The following is a 25,417-nucleotide window of genomic DNA, read 5'->3' on the forward strand; positions in this document are numbered from 1 at the left end:
CATTCATACAAGGCATTATTTCATGCTGTTTACACCAAATTCTGACCCAGCTGTCCAAATGTTGCAGCAGAAATTGTGACTCACCAGACCAAGAATCATTTTTCCAATTTTCTATTGTCCAATTTTGTTGAGCCAGTAAATGGTAGCTTCAGTTTCCTGTTCTCAGCTGGCAGGAGTGGCACCAGGTGTGGTCTTCTGCTACAGTTGAGATGCTCATCTGCATACAGTAGTTGTAACAAGTTTTTTCAGTTAAGTTGCTGTTGCCTTCCTATCAGCTAGAAGCAGTCTGGTCACATTCACCTCTGACCTCTGAATCAATAAGACGATTTCACCCAATGCACTGCTGAGACCATTCCAGACCATTCTCTGTAAATCCCAGCAGATTGGCTGTTTCTGAAAACCTCAGAAGAGCCCATCTGACACCAACAACCATGCCACATTTGAAGTTACATAAATGGTAAATCCACTAAATTGCTGAAATGTGATTGGCTGATTAAATAAAAATATAAAACACAACCAGACCCTAACTTTAGTTTAGCAGAGAAAATTGGTCTAGTTTTAAGCTTTTATTTGCAAATTTCCTCCCTAGTGCAGTATTGGCTATTTATAAGTGTTTGTAGGTTTTCATTTAGTTATGGGTAGCGTAGTAATTATACTTCCCTTCTATTTATTATGAAAATTGTCTATACACCATATTCACATGGCACCTCCTTCTTTGAACATATCACAAAAGTGCATTTGCAAACACAGCTAAAAGCAAGCAGGAAGGTCAGTTTAGTTTCAGTGTCCTTCTTCTGTAACTTCTTTGAATGACTCTGTGAATCTTTGTGAATCTCTGTGAATCTTTATACACCCTGAATGTGTGTGTCTGTGCAGTAACATTGAGTGAATGCCCTTGCATCGTTCCCTGTTCTACCCATTGGTGTGCATGCATACATAATCCCAGTGTAGTTACCCGATTTATAGATTTACCTCTTTATTACCATACATGATGATGTTCATGTCAGTGTTTTTTTATTTGTGTGTTTTCAGGGAACTGGTTGAAGCGCTCCTCTCTCTCTGGACTGACTGACGGCGTCGAGGACTTGCTGGATATCAGCTCGGTGGATCGACTCTCCTTCATACGTCAGAGTTCAAAGGTCAGCTCGCCGCCACTGAAAGCCACCATAGTGTGTCGCAGCTTTTCTAATCAGCCGTCCTTTTGAGCAAACAGAGGTTTGATTTGGTCTACGTTGCCAGCTGATATGCGCGGATGTGTTTATGTGTGTTTAGGTGAAGTTCACTAGTGCAGTGAAGCTATCTGAAGGTGGCGCTGTAGGGCCGGAGTACGGCAGGGACGAGGAGGAGAATTTCTTCAAGCGGCTCGGTAAATGGAGGTCTGGCAGGAGGAATCCATCCAAGCTTCACCACACAGAAGAGAAAGATGGTAGACCCCCCCCACCCTGGGGTGCCCCCCTCGCCCACCCCATGCCCCCATCGTTCTTTGTCTGTTCCTCTCTTCTTCTGTCCTCGCCTCTGTTTGTCGCTGGTGGTGTCGTGTTTTGTTTGGCCTCGCAAGTCGTGGTCTTTTGACAGTGCTGCCGTCCACCATTCTCCATGTCAGCCTCGCCAGATAGCTGCCTGCTACGCTCTTTTAATCCAGATGGGTGAATTTTCAACCCATCAGTGTCAATTCAAAGTGATCATTTTCTGGAAGGCCTGCCAAAAAACCTCTCCAAAACTAAAGCTAATATAAAACAACAGGGGAAGGGGAAATGGACTCGATGTTTTATTTTCTCACTATTTTATCACTGATAAACTTGGCGACGTTTACCGAGGTCAGAGGCAGACAGCTGCTTCTATAGGACACTTAATCTTTCTGTAGCTGTAAGGATCGCCCCCTTAAAAGAATGCAGGCTTATAGAGTTTTCACACCGGCTGAAGGTACTTGTGTCTCTCTTTTGTACTGTTGATGAGTCAAAGGCATATGCCAAAAAGATCAGCCAAAAGTTCTCTAGAGTTACATGATATGAATCACTGGCCTCATTTCCCCCTATACTACTGACTACAGTTCAGGATGCCTTTGCTGCCTCTACTTTTTCATGCTAGTGAATTAACACTTTTTGATTGCTTGAACAGCCCTTTGAAAGTCATTTTTGTAATTGCTATAAACAAAAAACATCAGACTATCCAACAGCTAAGAGATTTCTTTGTTCCTTTACAGCATGGAAAAATTACCTTAAACACAACTAATATGTAGCTTTATGCAAACGTCTTGAGTCATCCTTTATTTCTTTTATATTTTGCTTCCAAGTAGCCAGACTATTAAAGCAATAGGTCTCCAGGGTCTCTGAAGGTTTTTCAAATTGTTTCTTTGGACATTGGCTGCTTTTCGCTCATTTTCAGTCCAGTCCTTATACCTGATCATTTTCACAGGTCATGTTTTTGTTTGTTAAGACACTTAACACTGACCACACAGATGTGATGAATCATTCAAGTATAAAAAAGAAACCTAGCTCAAGGGATAAACCAGTGTTGTGTCTACATATAATAGACAATTTAGCAAAGAACCAATTTTAAATTGTATCTTTAGTCACTTTGTTACTAACAGCCTGTCCCAAAATATGTAATTTGTCCCATGTACAAACGGAAACAAGTTGAATCTTTGAAAATGCCAGAGCAAAGTTTGACAGGCTTAAAATAGTATTTTTGTACCAACAAGGTGATTCCCAAAGAGCTATTAGCTGAAAACATTACATATCTCAGCATGGTGTGCAGTGTGTCCTTAAAAAAATTGAGGAAACTGGACAAATGGATGAAAAATCTACAGCAGATAAATATATAACTAAAAACTAAGAAAAAATTCATTAAAAACCTGACAAAAGACAATTTTTAAGCATGACAATGATTCCAAGCACGCTACCAATGCAGCAACACTAATACCTGAATAGAAAAACACACAGTGAAACGTCTTGGATCATGGTCCAGAACCCGGACCGACCAACATCCAGAGAAGAGCTCTGAATGTCCTTCCTTTAAAAGTTCCAATAAATCACTTCATTTATTTCCCATTTTCCTAGCAAGACATAAAGAAACGAGGGATGACTCAAGACTTTTTTCACAATACTCTAACACATTGTAAAAAATGGTATCTCAGTAAAATAAAATACAATATAGCTAGCAACTAGCTTAAAATAAATATTATAATTACATTCATTTGGATATATGTCTACTCATGACATTGAGTATTTCTGTAGATTTCTAAACAATGTCTGAGCAAAAGCTGTGAAAAGTTGTGTCTGTGATTTGCCACAAAAACCCTAAAGCCAGACATTTATATGTGCTGAAACCAAACTTCTTACTTCCAAAGACAGTTTTAGCTCTATAATAATAAGAAATTTAAAGCATTTCATTTATCCCGATAGGTCTACATTCCCTTCTCTCCAACTGTGCACGTCCTGTTCTGTCCAGCATTGGTTCCTCTCCTCTGCGTTTTCACCCAAAGGTGAAAAAAGAGGACGGGCGGTGTCTCACAACAACTCATGTCTATGAAACCATCTTTCTGCTGTGGAGCGTGTCTCTGTGCTACGTCAAGCATGACGCTGTCAGTGCTCTCTCCGTCTCTTCTGTGGTGATGTCTGGTGGTATTTCCAGTGCTGGAGTGTTAGTGATTAAACACAATGGGCCACATACAGCTTTCCTCTGTGCGGCTGTGGTTACGCCTGACATTTCAATGAGATTTATAGGTCCTTTTAGAAAGATGCCGGAGAAAAGTGCCTGAAAATATCTTTGGCCCTTAAATTCATCTTGTTTTTTGTGACTATTCTTATACGATTGAAAATTCAGGTGTAACCCCTGCCGATGGCTGTGTGTCATCTCTCACTCAGCTTCATCTGTCAGCTCAGTGCTATTTGTTAAATGTCCTGGATGGTGATGTTGCTTCATGCAATTTCTATGTCTAACCTTTATTGTGCAAACAAGCGAGTCTATAACGAGAACTCTTCTTCAAACGGCTTTTGTTATACCTCTTCCCTTGTGGTCCTCACGGTGTCCTTCAGGACCTCACGGTTTCCAGGAGCGTCTCGCAGCCAGCCAGGAGGCCATGAAGAACAAGAATGTAGTGAATCTGGGCGCCATCCGACAGGGTATGAAACGCTTCCAGTTTCTCCTGAACTGCTGCGAGCCAGGAACCATACCAGATGCCTCCATCCTCGCCGCTGCTCTGGACCTCGTGCGTTTCACTTTGGAGAAAATAATGAAAGAGTAAAGATGTCGCTGTTAGCTTTCAAAGGCTATCACCTATTTATTTCTCTGTTCTTCTAGGAAGCCCCAGTTGTGGCCAGGGCCTCCCTTTTCTTGGAATGTGCCAGATTTGTCCACCGGTGTAATCGTGGCAACTGGCCCGAATGGATGAAGGGCCACCACGTAAACATCACCAAGAGAGGGCTGTCCAGGGGCCGATCGCCTATTGTGGGCAATAAAAGAAACCAGAAGCTCCAGTGGAACGCTGCCAAGCATTTCTGCCAGTGGGGAGACGTGAGTTAAATGTGTCGAAGATTGTTTATGGTTACAGTTTATAAAAAGGCTTCATTAACTGTAAACGTGTTAAATCTGCTCAGGCGATTGGCACGAGGCTCAGCGAACTCTGCCACTCGGACAGTGAGAGCCCCGCCAACATCCTGGGTTATATTTACGATGAAGAGACCAAACGCAGGATGAGGAAAGAAGACGAGGAAGAAGACTATTTAGATGACAGTGAGTCAAAACAGTGTCTGTTACTTGTTTTTCTTCTATTTACAGGTTTCCACTCGGCCAGATCGTCTCTATCGTACTGTGCAGATATAACACAGATGTAGCGTCTCATGAGACGTGGTGACCCAAAAAGGCCTTGCTGCTGTTTTAGCTTGTCTGAGTGGTGTCAGCTACTGCATGGCAGAAATCACATTGCTGAGGCCTGCAAACCAATGCAGTCCTCCAAATAAGAAGCACATAAAAACTCAAACCATTACTCTCATTCATTTGTTTTCTCATGACTTGAATTTTACATTTTCATCCGTTTCCCTATGTAAGGGATTGGACAATAGGATGTTAAATAAATTAGGTTTTTTTAATGATAACTTGTATCATCATTAAAAATATTTACCTCATAATGGTCCATTTGCAGCTTTAGATCATCAGGTGCACCTTATTGTGCATTTGTGTGGTGTTGAATTAATCAGAAGAAGATGATTTCGCATGAACGTCCACTCAAATTGGAAAATAAAAAGTCTGCACTTGCCAAGCTGTTGATGTCACACTTAAAAACATGCTGCATGAAAGTAATAAGATCACAGTATTGTGCGTTTTATTGTGTGTACTTTGAAAAAAAAAATCTTAAATTAAAATTTAGTTTCTACAACTTTTAGGTTGTCAGAACAAAAAAGATGTTCTAGCCACATTTAGATATTTTATCTTATCTGTTCTGACTCCAAAGACACGGTCAATCCTACAAAATGTGGCTGCCCCTTCGCACTGAAGATGGCCGCTTGCCAGCTGTTGTTGGAGATCACCACTTTCCTGCGAGAGACCTTCCCCTGCTTACCACGACCGCGCACCGAACCGCTTGTGGTCAGTAGTGAAATCAAAATCCAAAAAGGTAAATCTGATGTGAATAGCGATGAGAATTTGATTTCTACTTATTTTGTCTGCAGGATCTGGACAGCTGCCGCCTGCGTCTGGACCCAGAGCTCGGCCGCCATCGCTACGAGAGGAAGATCAGCTTTGCGGGCATCCTCGACGACGAAGACGGGCACGATTCCCTCAACAGCAGCAGCCACACTCTGAAGTCTGACACCACCTGCGATGATAAGAAGACCCAGGAGGCTCAGGGTGAGACTCGGTGTCATCCAGATTGGTTAATGCAGCTGATTACCGCTCCGTATTTACTCACTGCTCATTGTTGATTGTAGACAATCTCTCCCCACTCCCCTGCTCTCCAGCACCAGTGCGGAAGATTCGTATCGGAGGCTCGCGCCTGCTTCAGATCAAAGGAGCCCGCAGTTTTCGTGTGAAGAAGGTTGGCTCGCTGTCTTCGATACGCAGAGCGGGGAGTCTGAAGAGCACCAAGCTGTCTCGGCAGGACTCTGAGTCTGAGAACGAAGAAGGCCTGCTGTCACAAACGCAGAGCAGGGACACAGTTACTGACATCGGTATGATGTAACTGAAACTCCTGGAAAGAACATAATTTCATTTATTATTGTGTAATATTCAAAGGAAATGACAGTACACTGTAAAAAATAAAAACTGTAAAACACAGTTACAGGTTTTTCATGTTATTTTACATCAGACCTGCCAATTAACAGTCTATTTTTTCTCATATCATTGGTATTTCATGTACTTTAAAATAACAGGAAAATTCTGTAAAATATATAGGGAAAAATGTGTTAAGTTAAAGACTTATTTACAGTGTATGTTAACATTAGTTTACTTTTGCAGTATTGTTTTTGCCAGATCCTGTTAGAGAGTGAAAAGAACACTATAAGTATTCTGCACAGGGAAAAGAAACTGTTCTCCATCGTGAAATAAGTGGACAATTATCAGCGTCCTGTATGGGCTTGTTTGTTCTTGTTTAACATTGCAGGCAGTCCCTTCAGCACCAGTGAACCCAGCATCGAGCCAGAAGGTCAGAGCTCAGGAGGAACGGAGGACAACTACCACCGCAACATGTCCTGGCTTCACGTAAGTCTGTCGGTACATGCGGGGAGGAAAGCTGTGTGTACTTTCCCGCATACTGACCTCCTCTCTGCTCTCTCTCGGCACAGATTATGATCCTGCTGTGCAACCAGCAGAGTTTCATCTGTACCCACATAGACTTCTGCCACCCACGCTGCTACCAACACCACAGCCGCTCCTGCGCCCGTCTGGTCCGTGCCATCAAGCTCGTGTACGGGGAGACGGTGGACAGCCTGAGGGAGGACAGCGCCTCCTCTGGTAACATCGGAGGACGTGTGAAGAAAAACAAAGAGGTGGAATTGACAGGCTGTTTTTCTGGATGAATAACCTAAATATGTGTGTTTTGTTAGTTTTTTTAAATCTTCGCCACTTTCTAAAGTACTATTTCCCATCAGTGTTCAGACAAGTCTTGTCTGAGGACCCCGTCCATGAAGAGAAGACCCACTGACTCCAACACAGAAGGGAAGAAGGATACAGGCATGCTCAAGTACATCCGCAATCAGGTGAATTTCTGTTTTTCTTGTTATTTTTATAATTATTACATCCTACCTGATGTGCACCACATTCTCAGACTGGAATCAGAGCTGCCCGTGCTGTCAATAAAGGAGACCGCACCCCAGCTTTAAGCTTTAACCAGCATTGAGATTAATGAATTTTAAAAAGAAAAAACAGTTGTGCAGAAAGAAGCTACTCATACAGACAATCATTTTTGGATCAGGCTGCAAGTGTGGTTGATCATGCAAAGTTGTTTATTTAACATGGGAGTCTGGCCATTAGAGGAACGTCTGCCTGTCTGGCCTAGAGATTTCTATTAATGATTTTACAAAGGTATAATATCTGTTCAAGCAACTGCTTTCTAAAGCAAATATCACATCAGCCAATCATATGGCAGCAATTCAAATCATTTAGTTCTGTAGTTGTGGTGAAGACAACCTACTGAAGTTAAAACAAAGCATCAGAGTTGAGGTGAAAAGTGATTTAAGTGACTTTGAATGTGACACAGTGGTTGGTCTGAGTATTTCGGAAACTGCTGCCAAAATACATTTTGCAGAATTGTAAAATATACTACAAGTGGCACAGAAATTGCCTGCGAGCTATACAGAAGCACCAGCAGAAGACCACACCGGGTGCCATTCCTGTGAAATAAGAACAGGAAAACCGAGGCTATAATTCATAAACGCTACCAAGATTTGGGCAATAGAAGACTGGAAAAAATGTTGACAGGTCCAGTGAGTCTTGATTTTTCATGCAACGTTCAGATGGTAGGATCAGAACATGGCAAAAACAGCATGATGGCTAAACTGTTGTTTTAACAGTTTATCAGAGGTTTAACAGATGTTATGTGTCAAAATCTGTGAGAAATGCTTCCAGCATGAACTACTGATGCAGTTCTGAAAGCAAAAAATGGGTCCAAAAAAAGGAAATAAAAGTTTTCTAATTGTGTTGTAGCTCTGAAAAGGACTGCTTGCACCTTTTTCAGTTTGTATACACTGTGGGTGATGTTAAGTCAAAGATAAAGTGTCTTATTACTACCTTAGCAAAGAGATTATAGATCATTTTGCATCTTTGCACTTTCATCTTAAATGTTTGTTTTCTCATAGGTGATGAGTTTGTCACCAGCTCCTCTTTCACTGCTGATCAAAGCAGCTCCTATCTTGACTGACGACATGTACGGAGACATCCAGCCCGCAGCCTGGGAACTCCTACTCAGTGTGGATGAACATATGGCAGCCGCTGCTGGTGAGCTCATCACTGAGCTGTGGTGGTCCCCTCTTAGGTCGCTGTGCCCTTCAAGGTTCACGAACGCTTTTTGCCCTCAACCATGTTTCACCTTTTTCTTTCCTGCCCTTTTTATCTGCCCCCTTCCAGCTGCCTTGTTTCTCCTGTGCGCCGTAAAGGTCCCTGATGCAGTGACCGAAATGATGATGGCAGAGTTCCAGCACCCTGAGGCCTGCCAGCGCATTAACTCCATCCTGAAGTTTTACACTCTGTGGCGTTTTCGCTACCAAGTGTGGCCTCGCATGGAGGAAGGAGCCCAGCAGATCTTTAAGGTAGTTCAGTTGAGTTCAGTTTTATTTATAAAGCACCAAATCACTAAAACCTCAAGACCCTTTATATTTTTAAGGTAATATCCCAATCAACCAATGTCCAAGAAGATCTCCCTTTAAAGAGGAAAAAACCTCCAGCCGAGCCAGGCTCAGGGAGAGGACCGTCTTCTGTGACTGGTTGGGGGTGAGGGGACAAAGACAGGATAAAAGACATGATGTGAAAGAAAGACAGAGATTATAGTATATATAAGAGAAATGTGCTCTCTCATTCTAGTCCCTGTCAGTACTGTTGCTGCAATGTTTTAGATATACTGAAGACTTTTCAGGGAGTTTTTAGGACATCCTGTTTATAATGAATTACAGTAGTCCAAGTTTTTCAGCATCACCGTGAGACAGGATGTTAAGATGATGTGCAAATATAAGAAAGCAGTCATGTGTGTTTATTTAAAATGTGCACTGAAGAACATATCCACATATCCATATAAACAACTCCAAGGTAAAGCCACGGTAAAGCCATCCAGAGTAAACATTTGGTTAGATACCACATTTCTAATATTTTCAGGGCTGAGTACAGTAACCTCCGTTTTAGCTAACTTTAGAAGCAGAGGATTAAAAGTCTTTAAGACATTCTCGTAGTTTAGCTAACTATGGATGTGTTATCTGGATTCATTGATAGGAAGTTTGGTGTCATCTGCATAGCAATGAAAATGTATGTTATGCCTTCTGATGATACTCCCTAAGGGAAGCATGTATACTGTAAACAGAAGTGGTCCTAGCACAGAACCCTGTGGAACCCCATACTTAACCTTAATGTGACGAGGACTCTCCATTTACATGAACAAATTGGAATAGATTGTTTGCATTTTTAGCGTCCCCAAAAGAGAGAGCGCAGAAGGGCATTCGCTGTGTTTACTAAATTTGGTGTGCTTCTCTTTCAGATCCCTCCACCCAGCATTAACTTCACTCTCCCTTCTCCAATACTGGGCATGCCCTGTGTCCCCATATTTGACCCTCCCTGGGTGCCCCAGAACACTGGCAGCGTCCAGGATCCAATCAACGAAGACCAGTCTGTAAGTTTGAGCCCTATTCTAAAAGGCACAAATCTACTTGTATTACTATCAGAAACAGCTTTTAGAGTTTATCTTTTTAATTAAAGTGACAGAGAAGGTTTTTTAAACACCACTGGAGTTCAGTGAGAGAGTTTTCCTAAGCTTGTGAACCCTGTAAAAATAGGCCAGTTTATAATTTAACTATTTTTTTAATCCCACTTAACTCCACAATCCACCAAAAAACAAAAGACGATATGCACACTCTTACTGCTTTGAATATTACATTTGTTATTGCTGCAAGTTTAATGTGGAAAACTGCACCAAGAAATCTGCAAATATAAGAAAAATGTGTGAACACAGATTTCTTGGTGCCTCCTTTTAATTTCTTGTCTTTTTTAAATATTTTTTTTCATAAAGCATGAATAGAAATATGAGATTTTAATGAGCGAGCACATGTTCTATAATTTAATCGACTGTCTTTGTTTTTAGTACCCCACATTAATTCAGTCAGTCCATGCCATAGTAAGTTGGTATTTCTGTCCGGGTGTTTGTGCTGCTGATGCATCTTGTTACCTCAGACCATTAAAGACAGAAGGGGAAGCGACCTTTTAGGTTTTTCATCACGGACCAGAAGCTGGGGGGCGGTTTCATGGGTCATCTTGGATAGTTGCATCTTGATCAGGGACACACACAATCCACATATTTAAAAAGAGTCTTCCGGCACATGCTTTGATTGTTAAGGAGAAAATAACAGCATGCATCGGGCATACAGACATGTTGTGTGTGTCGTGCTGTTGATGCATGGTCATTGGATGAGAATGACTTTGCTGTGTTTGTTTTTCATATCATGGCTGTTTTAGATTTGTTTGTGCGAATGCTGTGAGGCAATTACTGTGCACAAGATACAGTAAATTCTCCATCTTCCAGTCTGAACACATTTATTGTTTATCGTGATTGAAATTGCTCCTATTCTATACGTCTACACTGCAGCGTGCTTCATAATGCTCAGGACGGCATTTTAGAGCATGAGATCGGTGTGCTGGAGGAGAGTTACTGTATTAATGTGTTGTCCAGTTGCTCCTCAGAAGCCTATTGTAGCTGTGCACACACATTCCTGAAAGATTTAAAGTGCTAATTTGTGCATTCCCCCCGCCCCCTGCCCCCGATTCTGAACCTCCTACAATTTCTACACCCGCTGCTCTACCTCTGTGCTATTTGATCCTCGCCCCCTCCTTTTTAGAAATCCTTCTCTGCGCGGGCGGTGTCGCGCTCCCACCAGCGAGCCGAGCACATCCTCAAGAACCTGCAGCAGGAGGAGGAGAAGCGGCGTCTGGGCCGCGAGGCCAGCATCATCACAGCCATCCCTGTGGCTCAGGAGGCCTGCTACGAACCCACATGCAGCCCTCCACCCGAGCAAGAGGAGGAAGGTGGGGCCTCCAGGCGTATGAGCACTTGTGTTTTATACAAGAAAAACCTCAAGAGGTGGAAAACAGCGAGCACAGAAGTTCCTCCAGTGGCCAAATGAGAGTTATTTCAAAACAGAGTCGACCCTCTTGTGTTAACAGCATTAAAAAGCTTTCTGCAGACTGGTGCAAAAACTGTGTTAGCCTTTTGGATTGATTATCCCTTTTCTCCATCTTAAAAACTGGTTGGCAATGTGACGTCATGTGCACATTACTCAAGAAATGCAAAGAAATGTGAAATCGAATTCAAAGAAGGTGCTGCACCTAAAACCTCCTTGTGAATGCTTTGGTTGCCACAGTTGCCTGTAGTTTTTGATGTTTCTCTGCAAGTACTTGTTAACTACTAGCTGAGCAGTAGTACAACGAATGACGAATGAATAAAGTTTGCCTTCAAAGTAAAAGCTGTACCTCAGTACTACAACCAACATGTTTTAAAGGGCACAACTTTTGCTTTGAAGGCGAACAGCCTCCATTCCAGGTTTCATTGGACTTTTCAGTTTTACTACAGCTCAGAAAGCACAGTCTATAAAAGATTGTTATTCTGCAGCAATATGTTAGCGACCATATTAATCACAAGGAAGTCTTTGTATTTCGGTTTGCAACTGCGTATTTTTTCCTAGCAACCAGTGGTTGCCAGTGGGGTTGCTCTCTGGTAAGTAGGCCTGTGTGACTCAAGGTTAAGCAATTGTTTTCCCAGCATTTTCTGGTTGGAGACCAACCTCTAGATCATGTGTCTGCAAAACCCACGTCACCGCTATCACTGACTGGCGGCCTTCAGACAGAATGCAGGTTTAAGGCACTTCTGCACTGGTGTTATTGTTCTGACCCAGAAGCTGAGTTGATGATTTGTACTGTCTATGGTTAACTGACAGGTGTCCAATATAGGTAGATGGCAGCTGCTAGGTCTCGTCCACTACTTCAAACCATTAGACTAAACCTCTTTATGATTTGTGTGCTTTCAGTGCCTTTTAGAGCATTTTTAATGGATTATCTGAGTAATACTTCAGCTTTCTACAGACCATCCTGATGGTTTGTGCTTCAGTTTTGATGAGTGAAATACTGAGTTGACATAGTGCACCCATACAGTTTAGGGATGCAGCTGATAAGTTAGCACTCCAAGAAAAACAATATGGCTATAACACACTAACATTTAAGCTCCAAAACCAGTGGGTAATGTAAGGATGGCCACATCCACGTTTTCCACCTTTTATACAGCCGTAATAGTTTTGAAAGCCAGAAGTGACCATATTTACGGTAGATGAAAGGGGGAGTGCTAACATGAGCACGCTTGGTTACTAAGCTACATTCGTAAAGATGATTCGTAAAGTCAAAACTGTGTTTTTACGAAGGGTAAAACTATTCTCAGAGCCCAAAAGCATTTTTTGCACAATACTGTAAACATGCTTTTTAATGCTTTAAGTATGTAAAGTGTAGATGTTAAACATGGGTGCTTATAGTGGTTGACTCACACTTGGACTCAGCCTCATGTGCTCATTAGAGGAACTGCAGACTTTGGCACTTGCTTGCTGGATTCATATTTCAGCCCTGCAGGTTGCCACATTAGCACACAGTGTTTTGACTCTGCATAGCTCTTTACCCTGATAGCATGTTGTTTTTCCCCCTGTACCTCTACTGGTTATGTTTGGCATTGATCCCGCCAGCAGAAGAAGTGGTGAACCTGGCATCACGACGTCTGTCTGTCAGCCCATCCTGCGCCTCCAGCAACTCCCACAGGAACTACTCTTTCCGCCGGGGCTCTGTATGGTCTGTCCGCTCGCTGGCCAGTGCTGAAGGTAGAAAAATGTCAGAAACAAATGAATTTAAACTTTTTATATAAAACTTGCTCTTTACAAATTCTTTTTTTTTGCCAGATGAAGAAAACACAACAGAACACACACCCACTCACCACATGCTACAGCCGCCTCAAGCTGTCTTCCCAGCATGCATCTGTGCTGCCGTCCTACCAATAGTGCACCTCATGGAAGACGGCGAAGTTAGAGAGGATGGCGTGGCTGGTAGCTGTCACTACACAAAAAAATGAATTTGCATCAAAACTTTTGTGATTTTTTTTTTTGGTTATTTATGCAAAAATGTTTCCTCAGTGAGTGCTGTTGCCCAGCAAATCCTCTGGAACTGCCTCATTGAAGATCCAGCTCTCGTTCTCCGCCACTTCCTGGAAAAGCTGACAGTTAGCAACAGACAGGTAGGCAAACACCTGCGGACAGATGTGGGAAAAAGACTCGCAATGAGTTTTTTATTGTTTGTCCATTTGTTTGGTTTTTGCACCAGGACGAGCTGATGTACATGCTTAGGAAGCTCCTGCTCAACATTGGAGATCTGCCAGCCCAGACCTCTCACATCCTTTTTAACTACCTGGTGGGTCACCAGCTACCTTCACCTGTACCTTTATATTTGTCATCAGTTCTGTTTATTCTCCTCATCATCATTTCTCCTCCTTTAAGGTGGGCCTGATCATGTATTTTGTGCGGACTCCCTGTGAATGGGGCATGGACGCCATCTCGGCCACGCTGACCTTCCTCTGGGAGGTGGTCGGCTACGTGGAGGGGCTCTTCTTTAAAGACCTGAAGCAGACCATGAAGAAAGAGCAGTGTGAGGTCAAACTGCTGGTCACAGCATCGATGCCAGGTGAGTGCTAAATACTGCAGACATAAGTAATGCTTGTATTGTAAAACCATTCTCCACCAGAATCCACCAGTTAGCTCTGACGCTCCAGTTTGTGGAGCACTTTATAAACGATGACTTTGTGGTGCAGAGGGTGTTTGATGCACAGGTGCCACCTCTGTATTTGATCTTTGTTTAGACCGTCCACCGATCTGGCAAAACAGACCAAGGTAGGACCGATAGACCAGCTGAGATACCCACAATGTCTGATCAGCACCGTGTTATTTAATATTAAGTTGCATTTTTACTGGGGTGGCCACATAGTGAAGTGGGTTCTTGGCAAATGAGAGGCTGCAGGTTCAGCACCAGCCGGAGACACCAATTCACTTTGAGGTTGTATTTGGCAAAAAATCTGCAAAAACAAAACATGGAGAGTTACCCGCTGTGGTGATGCCCCCACTGATAAGGGAACAGCCAAATGTAGCAAGGTGTAGTTTAACCCCGGTAATATCAGGATGTGTCTTTCTTTTCCCAAGCACACCCAACCATTTTACAAGACAACAGGTTACTAAACACACATCACAACCATGTTTTTTTTAACAAAAGGGACATTATGAACCCTGATATCCATCATTAGATTCCTTTTTTCTCACTTCTAGTCTGAAGTGGTTCATTCACTGAGATAAGGTAGTCAACTTGAGCATTTCCACAGCTATATACCAACAGCATTTCTAAATCAAAACAAAGATAAAAGGTAAAAGTATAAAAAGCATTGTTTTCTAAGACAAAAAGCAAACTTCTGTTTCTGGTCTCTAGCTTTATTCAAACAAGTCTCATACTGACAGAGAAAGACCCTTATGGTCACTCTTTTTGTTGTTGTTTTAATTTTAATGTTCAATAACAGAAATCGATTGAGGGCGATTGTGGCTCAAGAGTTGGGAGTTCGCCTTGTAATCGGAAGGTTGCCGGTTCGAGCCCTGGCTTGGACAGTCTCAGTCGTTGTGTCCTTGGGCAAGACACTTCACCCGTTGCCTACTGGTGGTGGTCAGAGGGCCCGGTGGCGCCAGTGTCTGGCAGCCTCGCCTCTGTTAGTGCGCCCCAGGGTGGTTGTGGCTACAATGTAGCTTGCCATCACCAGTGTGTGAATGTGTGTGTGAATGGGTGAAAAAAAAAAAGGGGTGGCACGGTGGTTAGCACTGTTGCCGCACAGCAAGAAGGTCCTGAGTTCAATCCCACCATCAGGCCGGGGTCTTTCTGTGTGGAGTTTGCATGTTCTCCCCGTGACAATATGTCACAAAATGTAAATATTTTCATGCATTTTGTTGCTGCAGGAACCAAAACGCTGGTGGTGCACGGGCAGAATGAATGTGACATCCCAACCCAGCTACCAGTCCACGAAGACACTCAGTTTGAAGCCCTGCTAAAGGTAAAAACTCTCATCTCAGTCAATCACACACACAGTGAGGCAAGACCGAGGAGGCTTATCACTGTAATTAAATTCAAATCATGCTGGGCGAGCGTGTGCTAAATGCATAAAATTTAAAATTGTAATTCAGCGTGAGTAAACTAATCAGCCATCTCCTTTTTCTCCAACCAGGAGTGTCTGGAATTTTTCAACATTCCCGAGGCCAGATCGGCACACTACTTCCTCATGGATAAACGATGGAACCTCATCCATTATTCAAAGGTGGGAACTTTATTTTGAGGGGGTTTTTTGTTCACTGAAAAAAGCAACAACTATTTAAAAGCACTAAATTATCTGAAGTCAAGACCTATTTTCATTAATCATCAATAATAGTTCATATGTATGTTAGTGTTGGTCGGTCTTGCTCTGTGCAGATTAGAAAGGTCAGACCAGTGCTTTTGAGTCACATCTGTTCCACTGTACCTCTGGCATTGAATTTAATTTTAAACATAGAGATATTTAGTGTAATTATTTTTCTCTCTATCCTTCAGACATATGTTAGAGACATCTACCCGTTCCGAAGGTCAGTCTCTCCTCAGCTCAACCTGGTCCACATGTTGCCTGAGAAAGGACAGGAGCTCATCCAGAAACAGGTAAGGTTGGAAATGTGAAAATTAAATCAGCCCCTAAACAGCGTCCTGCAACAGGAAAATCATAGTCTGAATTTTTGTTTTCAGGTGTTTTCCCGTAAACTAGAAGAAGTCGGTCGAGTCCTCTTCCTCATCTCCCTCACACAACACATGCCAGCTGTGCACAAGCAGTCCCACGTCTCCCTGCTGCAGGAGGACCTGCTTCGCCTGCCCTCCTTCCCCCGCACCGCCGTCGATGCAGAGTTCTCCCTCTTTAATGAGCCTCAAGGTGAGAAAAAGACTAACAGCTTAATAAACTTGAGTATAGCTCCTACTGTTTATTTTAGGATAATGAATCCTGCTTTGCTCTGCCTTCCAGGAAAAGAGCTGTTTGGCTTGGACACTCTCCACAAGGTGTTGTGGATCAAACTGTTGGAGGAAATGTTTCTGGGCATGCCCAGTGAGTACCCGTGGGGCGATGAGATGATGCTGTTCCTTAACGTCTTCAACGGGGCCCTTCTGCTGCACCCCGAGGACAGCTCCCTGCTGAGGCAGTACACGGCGACCGCCATCAACACCGCCGTTCACTTTAACCATCTGTTCTCCCTGAGCGGGTACCAGTGGATGCTGCCAACCATGCTGCAGGTATGCTTACCTGTGCACACTTAACTGAGCCTAGACAGTGAGTGGAGGAAGAGCAGTTGGCTCTGAATTCCAGTTTCGCAGTAATTTACATTTCCCATCCCCTCTCCCTGTTCTGCTGTGACAGGTCTATGCAGACTACGAGAGCAACCCTCTTCTGAGGCAGGGCATTGAGTTTTGCTGCCGGCAGTTTTACATCCTCCATCGAAAACCCTTTATCCTGCAGCTGTTTGCCAGCGTTGCTCCGCTGCTCGAGTTCACAGTAAGACTTTCGGACTCATTCAAATGAATCTGCAGTCGGTCAGCACCACTGCAAGTTCTTCGTCTCCTTTGATGCATTTCTCTCTTCTTATCCATCTCAGACCAGCACCAGTACCGGTCTTTCTAAAGGAGTTTCGGCCCAGTGTCTGTTCGACCTGCTGGTCTCTCTAGAAGGTGAAACCCAGGATGCCCTGGATGCTCTGGAGCTGGTAAAAGCTGAGAAGCCTCTACGCTCTCTGGGTAAACTGTCAATTTTACTGGCTCCAGACAAAGCTGCCGTAGGTATCAACATATGGATTTAGTCGGAGAGTAGAGACTTGGTAAAGAAGTCCAGAAACTCAGACTGATGCCCAAATTCATTAAACCTCTTATATCAAATAAGTCTGTAAAGGAAGCCTCATAAATTCAACTGTTAGTCTAACATTACTGTTGGACTAGTTTGACTGTACTCTGTATATGTCACAGATTTCTGTTATGGTAATGAGGACCTGACCTTTTCTATCAGCGAGGCCATCAAGCTGTGCGTCACTGTGGTTGCATATGCCCCCGAATCCTTCAGGAGGTATCAATAAAAACATCGAGGCGTCTTTCTCTGTCAGTTGCTTTCTGTCCTCATACTATCCATGCTTCCCTCTCCAGTCTCCAGATGCTGATGGTGCTGGAGGCCTTGGTTCCCTGCTACCTCCAGAAACTGAAGAGCAACACAGTTACGATGGAGTCTGCTTCGGCTGCCAGAGATGAGATTGCGGCCATCGCTGCCCTAGCTACGTCTCTGCAGGCCCTGCTCTACAGCTCTGAAACCCTCACAAGGTTTGTCTCTTACCAATGCAGACACAACTGAGTCTAGATTTGCTTTTAGCTCCTCTTAGTTGTTGTCATCTGATCGTCCACAGGCCCATGACGGCTCCCCAGATATCTCGCTGTGATCAGGGCCACAAGGGCGGCACTACGGCTAACCACGCCATGTCCGGAGGGGTCAACACCAGGTCAGAACTTTAACTCTCACCTGTCTCAGAATAGATGACTATAGTGCAGTTTTGGAGTTTGAAAACCAAGACTGAGGAGATCTTTGTATTGTCAGGGACAATCTTCACCTGCTGGAGGAGGGCCAGGGCATGCCAAGGGAGGAGCTGGACGAGCGCATTGCCAGGGAGGAGTTCCGCCGTCCACGGGAGTCCCTGTTGAACATCTGCACCGAGTTTTACAAACACTGCGGGCCACGGCTCAAAATCCTGCAGAACGTTGCAGGCGAGCCGCGGGTCACAGCTCTGGAGCTACTGGACATCAAGTCCCACATGAGGTGTGCGATGAAATAGCAGCTGATTTTAGTTACAGTGTGTAAATTTGTCAAATTATTTAGTTTTCTTACCCATTGAGATTCAAGTGCATAACCCTAACTACAGTGGCTGCTATAGGACAAATATGTTTCAGTCAGCCAAGAGAGATGAAATACAAACAGTTCAGTATCTGTGTTTCCACTAATGTTTGGATCAAATTCAAATCCACCCTGGAATTTTTCCCTGTCACTCCACTGTTTACCTCAGCTGTCAATGCAGACTGAGAAGCATCCAGCTTCATTTACTCTGAAGGAGGCTGTAAAACTTTGTGAAGGGAGTCCAAAATGAGTCCATGAGTCAGTGAAGCTCACTTCTGACCAGCAGTACTGAGGTGACTTGTTAAGGATATGCTAAACTGTTATCCTCTATCAGTGAAACTTTCTTTGACGTGTATCTAACACTGTTGGTTGAAATGTATTAGATAAACTCTCATTCAGTGTGAGAATGTAATCAAACTATTTGTCAGAGGGAACATGGGATTTTCAGCCCAAGGGTTAGGGGTTAGGGTTTCAGCTTGAGGTGAGGAGAAAGAAGATGAGATTTTATTCAGATGACTGTGACATTATTGTCTCGTTGCTTCATGCTTTTATTACATTATTGATATGAGACTGCTTCAGCTCGCTGGAAGATGTAATTACAAACTATTCTAGATATATTTAGGAGTACAGAATGCTTTTTGGTGAAATAACATAAAAATTACTAACTGTAACTTGAAGTATTTGCTGGGCATCAGCAGATTTAGTCAGAAAGTTATGACTCATTAATTCTCACCACCTACATTCTTTCACACATCCAGCACTTGATGGATAACACACAGGCTTTACTTTGTTGTGTTTAAATTACAAAATGCTTTTAGCATTTCTTATGAGTCTTATTCTGAGATTAAAGTAAGAATTCTGAGGAAAAATTATTCTGATGAAAAAGTCAGAATTCTGAGGTTAAAGGCAGAATTCTGAGAAAAGTCAGAATTCTGAGGGGAAAAAGTCAGATTTCTGAGGTAAAAGTCAGAATTCCGAGGTTAAAGTCAGAATTAAAGTGAGATTAAAGTCAGCGAGGTTAAAGTCAGAATTCTGAGGTTCAAGTCAGAATTCCGAGGTTAAAGTCAGAATTAAAGTGAGATTAAAGTCAGAATTCTGAGGTTAAAGTCAGAATTTTGAGAAAAGTCAGAATTCTGAGAAAAAAGTCAGATTTCTGAGGTTAAAGTCAGGATTAAACTGAGATTAAAGTCAGAATTCCGACGTTAACGTCAGAATTAAAGTGAGATTAAAGTCAGAATTCCGAGGTTAAAGTCAGAATTAAAGTGAGATTAAAGTCAGAATTCTGAGGTTAAAGTCAGAATTAAAGTGAGATCAAAGTCAGAATTCTGAGGTTAAAGTCAGAATTCCGAGGTTAAAGTCAGAATTCCGAGGTTAAAGTCAGAATTAAAGTGAGATTAAAGTCAGAATTCTGAGAAAAGTCAGAATTCTGAGAAAAGTCAGATTTCTGAGAAAAAAGTCAGATTTCTGAGGTTAAAGTCAGAATTCCGAGGTTAAAGTCAGAATTCCGAGGTTAAAGTCAGAATTCTGAGAAAAAAAGTCAGAATTCCGAGGTTAAAGTCAGAATTAAAGTGAGATTAAAGTCAGAATTCTGAGGTTCAAGTCAGAATTAAAGTGAGATTAAAGTCAGAATTCTGAGGTTAAAGTCAGAATTCTGAGGTTAAAGTCAGAATTCCGAGGTTAAAGTCAGAATTAAAGTGATATTAAAGTCAGAATTCTGAGGTTAAAGTCAGAATTCTGAGGTTAAAGTCAGAATTCCGAGGTTAAAGTCAGAGTTAAAGTGAGATTAAAGTCAGAATTCTGAGGTTAAAGTCAGAATTAAAGTGAGATTAAAGTCAGAATTCTGAGGTTCAAGTCAGAATTAAAGTGAGATTAAAGTCAGAATTCTGAGGTTCAAGTCAGAATTAAAGTGAGATTAAAGTCAGAATTCTGAGAAAAGTCAGAATTCTGAGAAAAAAGTCAGATTTCTGAGGTTAAAGTCAGAATTCCGAGGTTAAAGTCAGAATTCTGAGAAAAAAAGTCAGAATTCCGAGGTTAAAGTCAGAATTAAAGTGAGATTAAAGTCAGAATTCTGAGGTTCAAGTCAGAATTAAAGTGAGATTAAAGTCAGAATTCTGAGGTTCAAGTCAGAATTAAAGTGAGATTAAAGTCAGAATTCTGAGGTTAAAGTCAGAATTCTGAGGTTAAAGTCAGAATTCCGAGGTTAAAGTCAGAATTAAAGTGATATTAAAGTCAGAATTCTGAGGTTAAAGTCAGAATTCTGAGGTTAAAGTCAGAATTCCGAGGTTAAAGTCAGAGTTAAAGTGAGATTAAAGTCAGAATTCTGAGGTTAAAGTCAGAATTAAAGTGAGATTAAAGTCAGAATTCTGAGGTTAAAGTCAGAATTAAAGTGAGATTAAAGTCAGAATTCTGAGAAAAGTCAGAATTCTGAGAAAAAAGTCAGATTTCTGAGGTTAAAGTCAGAATTAAAGTGAGGTTAAAGTCAGATTTCTGAGGTTAAAGTGAGAATTAAAGTGAGATTAAAGTCAGAATTCCGAGGTTAAAGTCAGAATTAAAGTGAGATTAAAGTCAGAATTCTGAGAAAAGTCAGAATTCTGAGAAAAGTCAGAATTCTGAGGTTAAAGTCAGAATTCTGAGGTTAAAGTCAGAGTTAAAGTGAGATTAAAGCCAGAATTCTGAGAAAAAAGTCAGAATTCTGAGGTTAAAGTCAGAATCCTGAGGAAAAAAAAATACAGCATTCTGAGAAAAAAGTCTGATTTTTTTTCTCAGAATTCTAACTTTAATCTCAGAACTCAGAGTTTTTTCTCAGAATTCCTGAAAAGAAGAAAAAAAGATATGCCCACTTTTTTTTTTCCAGTGGCCCTAATCCTCTTCTGTAGGTATCTATAGTCGATTGACTAGTGGACAATTAACTTGCTCTTATTTTGAAACTTAAGGCACTTCAAACTTGTTTTCCTTCTTGCTGTTGTGGCAATTGTTTGTTCTTAAGATATTAATTAATATTTACACGTACTATGCATTTATGCATAGTGTTATACACTATTGCAGATCGGCCCTAATTCAACTTCGGTTGATATCTCGTTGACACAATACACACATTTTGGGAATAAAGTCAGTAAAGTTGTTTCTTCACATTCCTTAGTTAATTAAAGCTGTATCCTAAAAAGCACTTGTAAGTTGAACTGAATGAATGTTACTGCCCCCAGGCTGGCAGAGATCGCCCACGCCCTGCTGAAGCTGGCGCCCTACGACACCCTGACCATGGAGAGCCGAGGGCTGCGGCGTTACATCATGGAGATGCTGCCCATCACCGACTGGTCGTCCGAGGCCGTCCGGCCTGCCCTCATCCTCATCCTCAAGAGGCTGGACCGCATGTTCAACAAGATCCACAAGATGCCCACGCTCAGGTGCGCTCGCCCTCAGGCTTTATGCAGCAGGTCTGTTGAACACAATCCCTCTTCTTTCTCCGTCTCCCTGTGAGTGTATCGTGCTGTGCCGCTGCCGTGGTGTGTACAGTGAATAGACGGCTTCTTGGCACTGTCCTCTGTAGCGCTGCCTTCGTGGGTGCTGTACCGTAAGTGCTTCTGTGGACTGTGTTTTCCTGTCTGTGAGTTTAAATGCGTAATGGCATAAAAGTGTGTGACGATGTTTGTTCTAACAATGGATCAGTGGCAGCGTTCCTCTATGCCTGGAGTGTCCAGTCTTTGGCCATGGAAAGCAACATATAGGTGTTATGTTGTCTTTTTAGTCTTTATTTAGCTCACAATGAAGAACGAATTCTTCATCACCCTTATAGATGTGATGCAATGCAAAAATCTTTTTTCTTTATATGCATATTTTAAAATTTTGATGCATCTTAAAAAGTTTTTAATGCTTTAATTTAAACTTTTGTTTGCTAAGATTTTTCCACAATTCTGATGCAGTAATGACCAAGAAACCTGCTGGTATTAGAATTACCAGTGTAATGATACAAATAATCACAGTTATAATCTCTATTTTCAAGAAATTTCATAAAATAAATTTCATACATAAAAACCAAGTCAAACACTAAAGCCGCAATATTTCGTCTTAAGAGCTGGAACTGGAAATCAACTTCTCTGCATGTTTCAGTAAAAGTAATTCATCGTGATTGTGTCGTCTTCTACTGATTTAGACTGCTTTAAAGAATATTATGTTACTTGTACTTGAGAAGCTATAGACAAAACATCAGGCCTTCACATCTGCTGCAGTCAGATCGCACACATCCAAATATTTCAGGGACTTCAGTGAACTTGTCTCCTGAAAGTCCTTATTCATATGGTCAGGTATTTACTAGAGGTGGGAATCTCCAGACAGCCCACAATACAATACTATTGTAGTTTTTAAAGTTTTGCAGTATGTTGAGTATTGCGGTAATACTGCTCTAAAGTAAAAAAACCAAACACACGTTTCACATAACTTTTCATTATCCTCGCCTTTCCAGTGGTCCAATCCTGCAAAAAACTGTAGAAAGTTGGAGTAAAACTATCACAGAGGGCCATTTGCATATATACATAAATGCATAAATGTTGGTAATAAAGAGTACAGAAAAGCTTCCCTGACTGTAGACTGGAGGCAGCTAGCTGAGAGGTAACACTGCTCTGAGGCGGATCTGTTGCTGCAGTGTTTAGTTGGCTATGTTTGTGAGCTTTGCGACATTTGTTGTCTTTGATGCAATCTTTGACTTCTATGAGCTCTAAAAGTTTGAGATTTGAATATGTATTCATGCTGTGTAATTTTGTGAAATTTTATGGCAACATTGTGCCATCGTAGGGCATCATAATGAAAAAATATTGAGTGTGTTGTGCAGCTCTCTCCATGCACTTTCATCTGAAATGTTCCTTGATGTGGTTTCTTGAAGTTTCTTTTCAAGGTCAACTTTGACCTTGGGTGCTAATGTCCCCCAAGGCTTAGTATGTTGATGTGAAGTTTGAAGACGGGCCATAAAAAATAGTTGTTAACCCTCTCAAGGCAGGCGTTGCAGATTACCCCACATACATATTTTATGAGTTTTTTTACTCAGAAGTACCACTGCAGGTATTCTTTTGTGCATTAGCAACAGAAACTTAATTTGAGCCTGAGAGGGTTAATATAGGTTGTACCATATCTACCATTTTACCAACTTTGAAGGTGATATCTTGAAAACTGTCGACACTAGATTGGTTACAAACAAACAAACTCCCTTCAGGGGCAGAATTGTTTTTCCCTGTGAGCTCTTTTTTTTTTTAAACTCATGACAATGTGCTTGTATGTGGTTTCGGGGGGTGGTGGTGTGTACTTGTTTGTTCTCCAGGAGACAGGTGGAGTGGGAGGCGGCCAGTAGCCTGATCGAGGGGATCTGCCTGACCTTGCAGCGACAGCCGATCATCTCGTTCCTGCCTCACCTGCGCTCGCTTATCAACGTCTGCGTCAACCTGGTATGGGACTGCAAAGATGTTGAAAAGCAAAGTTGTTTTTCTTTTTTTTTTAGCATTTTCTTAAGTTTTTTGGTGGGGTGGTTTGTCTGGTCTGTTGTCAGGTGATGGGTGTGGTCGGCCCCTCCAGTGTGGCGGACGGGCTGCCACTCCTCCACCTCAGCCCTTACCTGTCTCCGCCTCTGCCCTTTAGCACCGCCGTGGTCCGATTGGTTGCTCTGCAGATTCAGGTATGGCGAGATGACCCTATCAAACACCCACTCATAAAGCAGCTGCTCCGCGTGCTAATGCTAATTCCCTCGCGCTTCTCCACAGGCCTTGAAGGAAGACTTCCCCCTCAGTCACGTGATCTCACCTTTCACCAATCAGGAAAGGCGGGAGGGGATGCTGCTCAACCTGCTCATTCCCTTCGTGTTAACTGTAGGCTCCGGGAGCAAAGGTGATTTATTGGTGCGATTGGAGGAGGAGACTTAAAACGCCAATCAGCATCTTGCTCAGGGTTTTTTGTATTTCCTGCTTTTGTTTTGTTTTCTCGATGCAGACAGCCCCCACCTGGAGCAGCCGGAGGTCTTCCTGCTCCTACAGACAGTCATCAACATCCTGCTTCCCCCTCGTATCATCTCCACATCCCGCACCAAGAACTTTATGCTTGACGCCTCTCCGGCTCACTGCTCCACGCCGGGTGACCCTGGGAAAGATCTGCGTAGGGAGGGATTAGCAGAGTCCACGAGCCAGGCTGCTTATTTAGGTACAATAGAAGAGGGGAGAACATTTTATAGCTTTGCTTTGTCTTCCTCTTCTCATCCTCCTTCCTCCACAGCTCTGAAGGTGGTGCTGGTTTGCTTCGAGCGCTCGCTGGGGAACCAGTGGTATCGGCTGAGCCTGCAGGTGAAGGAGATGGCTCTGAGGAAGGTGGGCGGCTTGGCCTTCTGGGACTTCATCGACTTTATCGTCCGAACCCGGATCCCTATTTTTGTCCTGCTCAGACCCTTTATACAGTGCAAGGTAGGGGACTTCAGGAGCCTCCTGCTCCTTCAGCACTCCTGAAAAGTTTGCTGTCATCTTCCTCACTTTTCCTCCATCTTACTTTTCCAGTTGCTGACCCAGCCGGCCGATTCCCAGGAAGAGATCACAGCGCGCCACCACATCGCTGATCAGCTGGAGCGGCGCTTCATCCCACGACCTCTCTGCAAGAGCTCACTGTTTGCAGAGTTCAACAATGAGCTCAAGATCCTCAAAGAGGCTGTGCACAGCGGCTCGGGTCAGGAGCTACATACTAAAAAATTAAAGGAACAGTTCATCTAAAAATCCCATTTTATCCATCTAGTGTTTTTTGGCTTCTCGTCACACACATACTGACGTACAACATACTGCAGTCCAAATACCCTGATATAATCTGACAGGAGATGATTGCTGTGTATGTCTGTATGTTTAATTTCTTAATGGAACATGAGTATGTTTTTAAAAAAATGTCCACGTAAAAGGAATCAGTAATATAGACGGATAAACAGGGTGAACTTGTCCTGTAAGTGTTTTCAAATAGGAGCTATCAACTCTGCAGTCACGTATGGCGTTTCCCACCCCACAGCATATCAGGGCAAGACATCCATCAGCACGGTGGGCACCTCCACGTCAGCCTACCGCCTCAGTTTGGCCACAATGTCGCGATCCAACACAGGCACTGGAACAGTTTGGGAGCAGGACAGCCAACCGTCACGGCAGCCCTCACAGGACACGCTCAGCCGTACCGACGAGGACGATGAAGAGAGTCAGAAACACTGTTCCCTTGTTTTCACCAGCTATT

At 42.7% G+C, this 25,417-nt stretch overlaps 1 protein-coding gene across 17 annotated transcripts in view; it reads left to right on the top strand.

Annotated features, from left to right (window-relative positions):
* unc80 (unc-80 homolog (C. elegans)) overlaps positions 1–25,417 on the top strand; it is a 68,444-nt gene that overhangs the window by 34,331 nt on the left and 8,696 nt on the right. For 6 of the 17 annotated variants that reach the window (XM_026157881.1, XM_026157884.1, XM_026157890.1 and 3 more), the window contains 40 exons: positions 1,033–1,139; positions 1,273–1,426; positions 4,038–4,210; positions 4,303–4,515; positions 4,599–4,734; positions 5,453–5,586; positions 5,670–5,847; positions 5,928–6,167; positions 6,599–6,696; positions 6,780–6,983; positions 7,086–7,193; positions 8,292–8,430; positions 8,560–8,741; positions 9,677–9,808; positions 10,277–10,309; positions 11,028–11,214; positions 12,912–13,043; positions 13,122–13,265; positions 13,353–13,453; positions 13,540–13,626; positions 13,713–13,896; positions 15,204–15,298; positions 15,470–15,559; positions 15,829–15,930; positions 16,015–16,195; positions 16,286–16,551; positions 16,676–16,810; positions 16,911–17,049; positions 17,275–17,371; positions 17,449–17,619; positions 17,703–17,795; positions 17,891–18,109; positions 21,388–21,618; positions 23,493–23,616; positions 23,718–23,843; positions 23,929–24,052; positions 24,155–24,361; positions 24,434–24,618; positions 24,709–24,874; positions 25,202–25,381. In XM_026157881.1, the coding sequence (XP_026013666.1) occupies positions 1,033–1,139; positions 1,273–1,426; positions 4,038–4,210; positions 4,303–4,515; positions 4,599–4,734; positions 5,453–5,586; positions 5,670–5,847; positions 5,928–6,167; positions 6,599–6,696; positions 6,780–6,983; positions 7,086–7,193; positions 8,292–8,430; positions 8,560–8,741; positions 9,677–9,808; positions 10,277–10,309; positions 11,028–11,214; positions 12,912–13,043; positions 13,122–13,265; positions 13,353–13,453; positions 13,540–13,626; positions 13,713–13,896; positions 15,204–15,298; positions 15,470–15,559; positions 15,829–15,930; positions 16,015–16,195; positions 16,286–16,551; positions 16,676–16,810; positions 16,911–17,049; positions 17,275–17,371; positions 17,449–17,619; positions 17,703–17,795; positions 17,891–18,109; positions 21,388–21,618; positions 23,493–23,616; positions 23,718–23,843; positions 23,929–24,052; positions 24,155–24,361; positions 24,434–24,618; positions 24,709–24,874; positions 25,202–25,381 (5,997 nt within the window). The remainder of the gene's footprint in view (positions 1–1,032; positions 1,140–1,272; positions 1,427–4,037; positions 4,211–4,302; positions 4,516–4,598; positions 4,735–5,452; positions 5,587–5,669; positions 5,848–5,927; positions 6,168–6,598; positions 6,697–6,779; positions 6,984–7,085; positions 7,194–8,291; positions 8,431–8,559; positions 8,742–9,676; positions 9,809–10,276; positions 10,310–11,027; positions 11,215–12,911; positions 13,044–13,121; positions 13,266–13,352; positions 13,454–13,539; positions 13,627–13,712; positions 13,897–15,203; positions 15,299–15,469; positions 15,560–15,828; positions 15,931–16,014; positions 16,196–16,285; positions 16,552–16,675; positions 16,811–16,910; positions 17,050–17,274; positions 17,372–17,448; positions 17,620–17,702; positions 17,796–17,890; positions 18,110–21,387; positions 21,619–23,492; positions 23,617–23,717; positions 23,844–23,928; positions 24,053–24,154; positions 24,362–24,433; positions 24,619–24,708; positions 24,875–25,201; positions 25,382–25,417) is intronic. The other 11 variants (XM_026157885.1, XM_026157889.1, XM_026157897.1 and 8 more) reach the window with 8 other exon arrangements.

This window comes from Astatotilapia calliptera, chromosome 23 (genome assembly GCF_900246225.1).
Source record: "Astatotilapia calliptera chromosome 23, fAstCal1.2, whole genome shotgun sequence".
Classification (NCBI taxonomy): Eukaryota; Metazoa; Chordata; class Actinopteri; order Cichliformes; family Cichlidae; genus Astatotilapia; species Astatotilapia calliptera.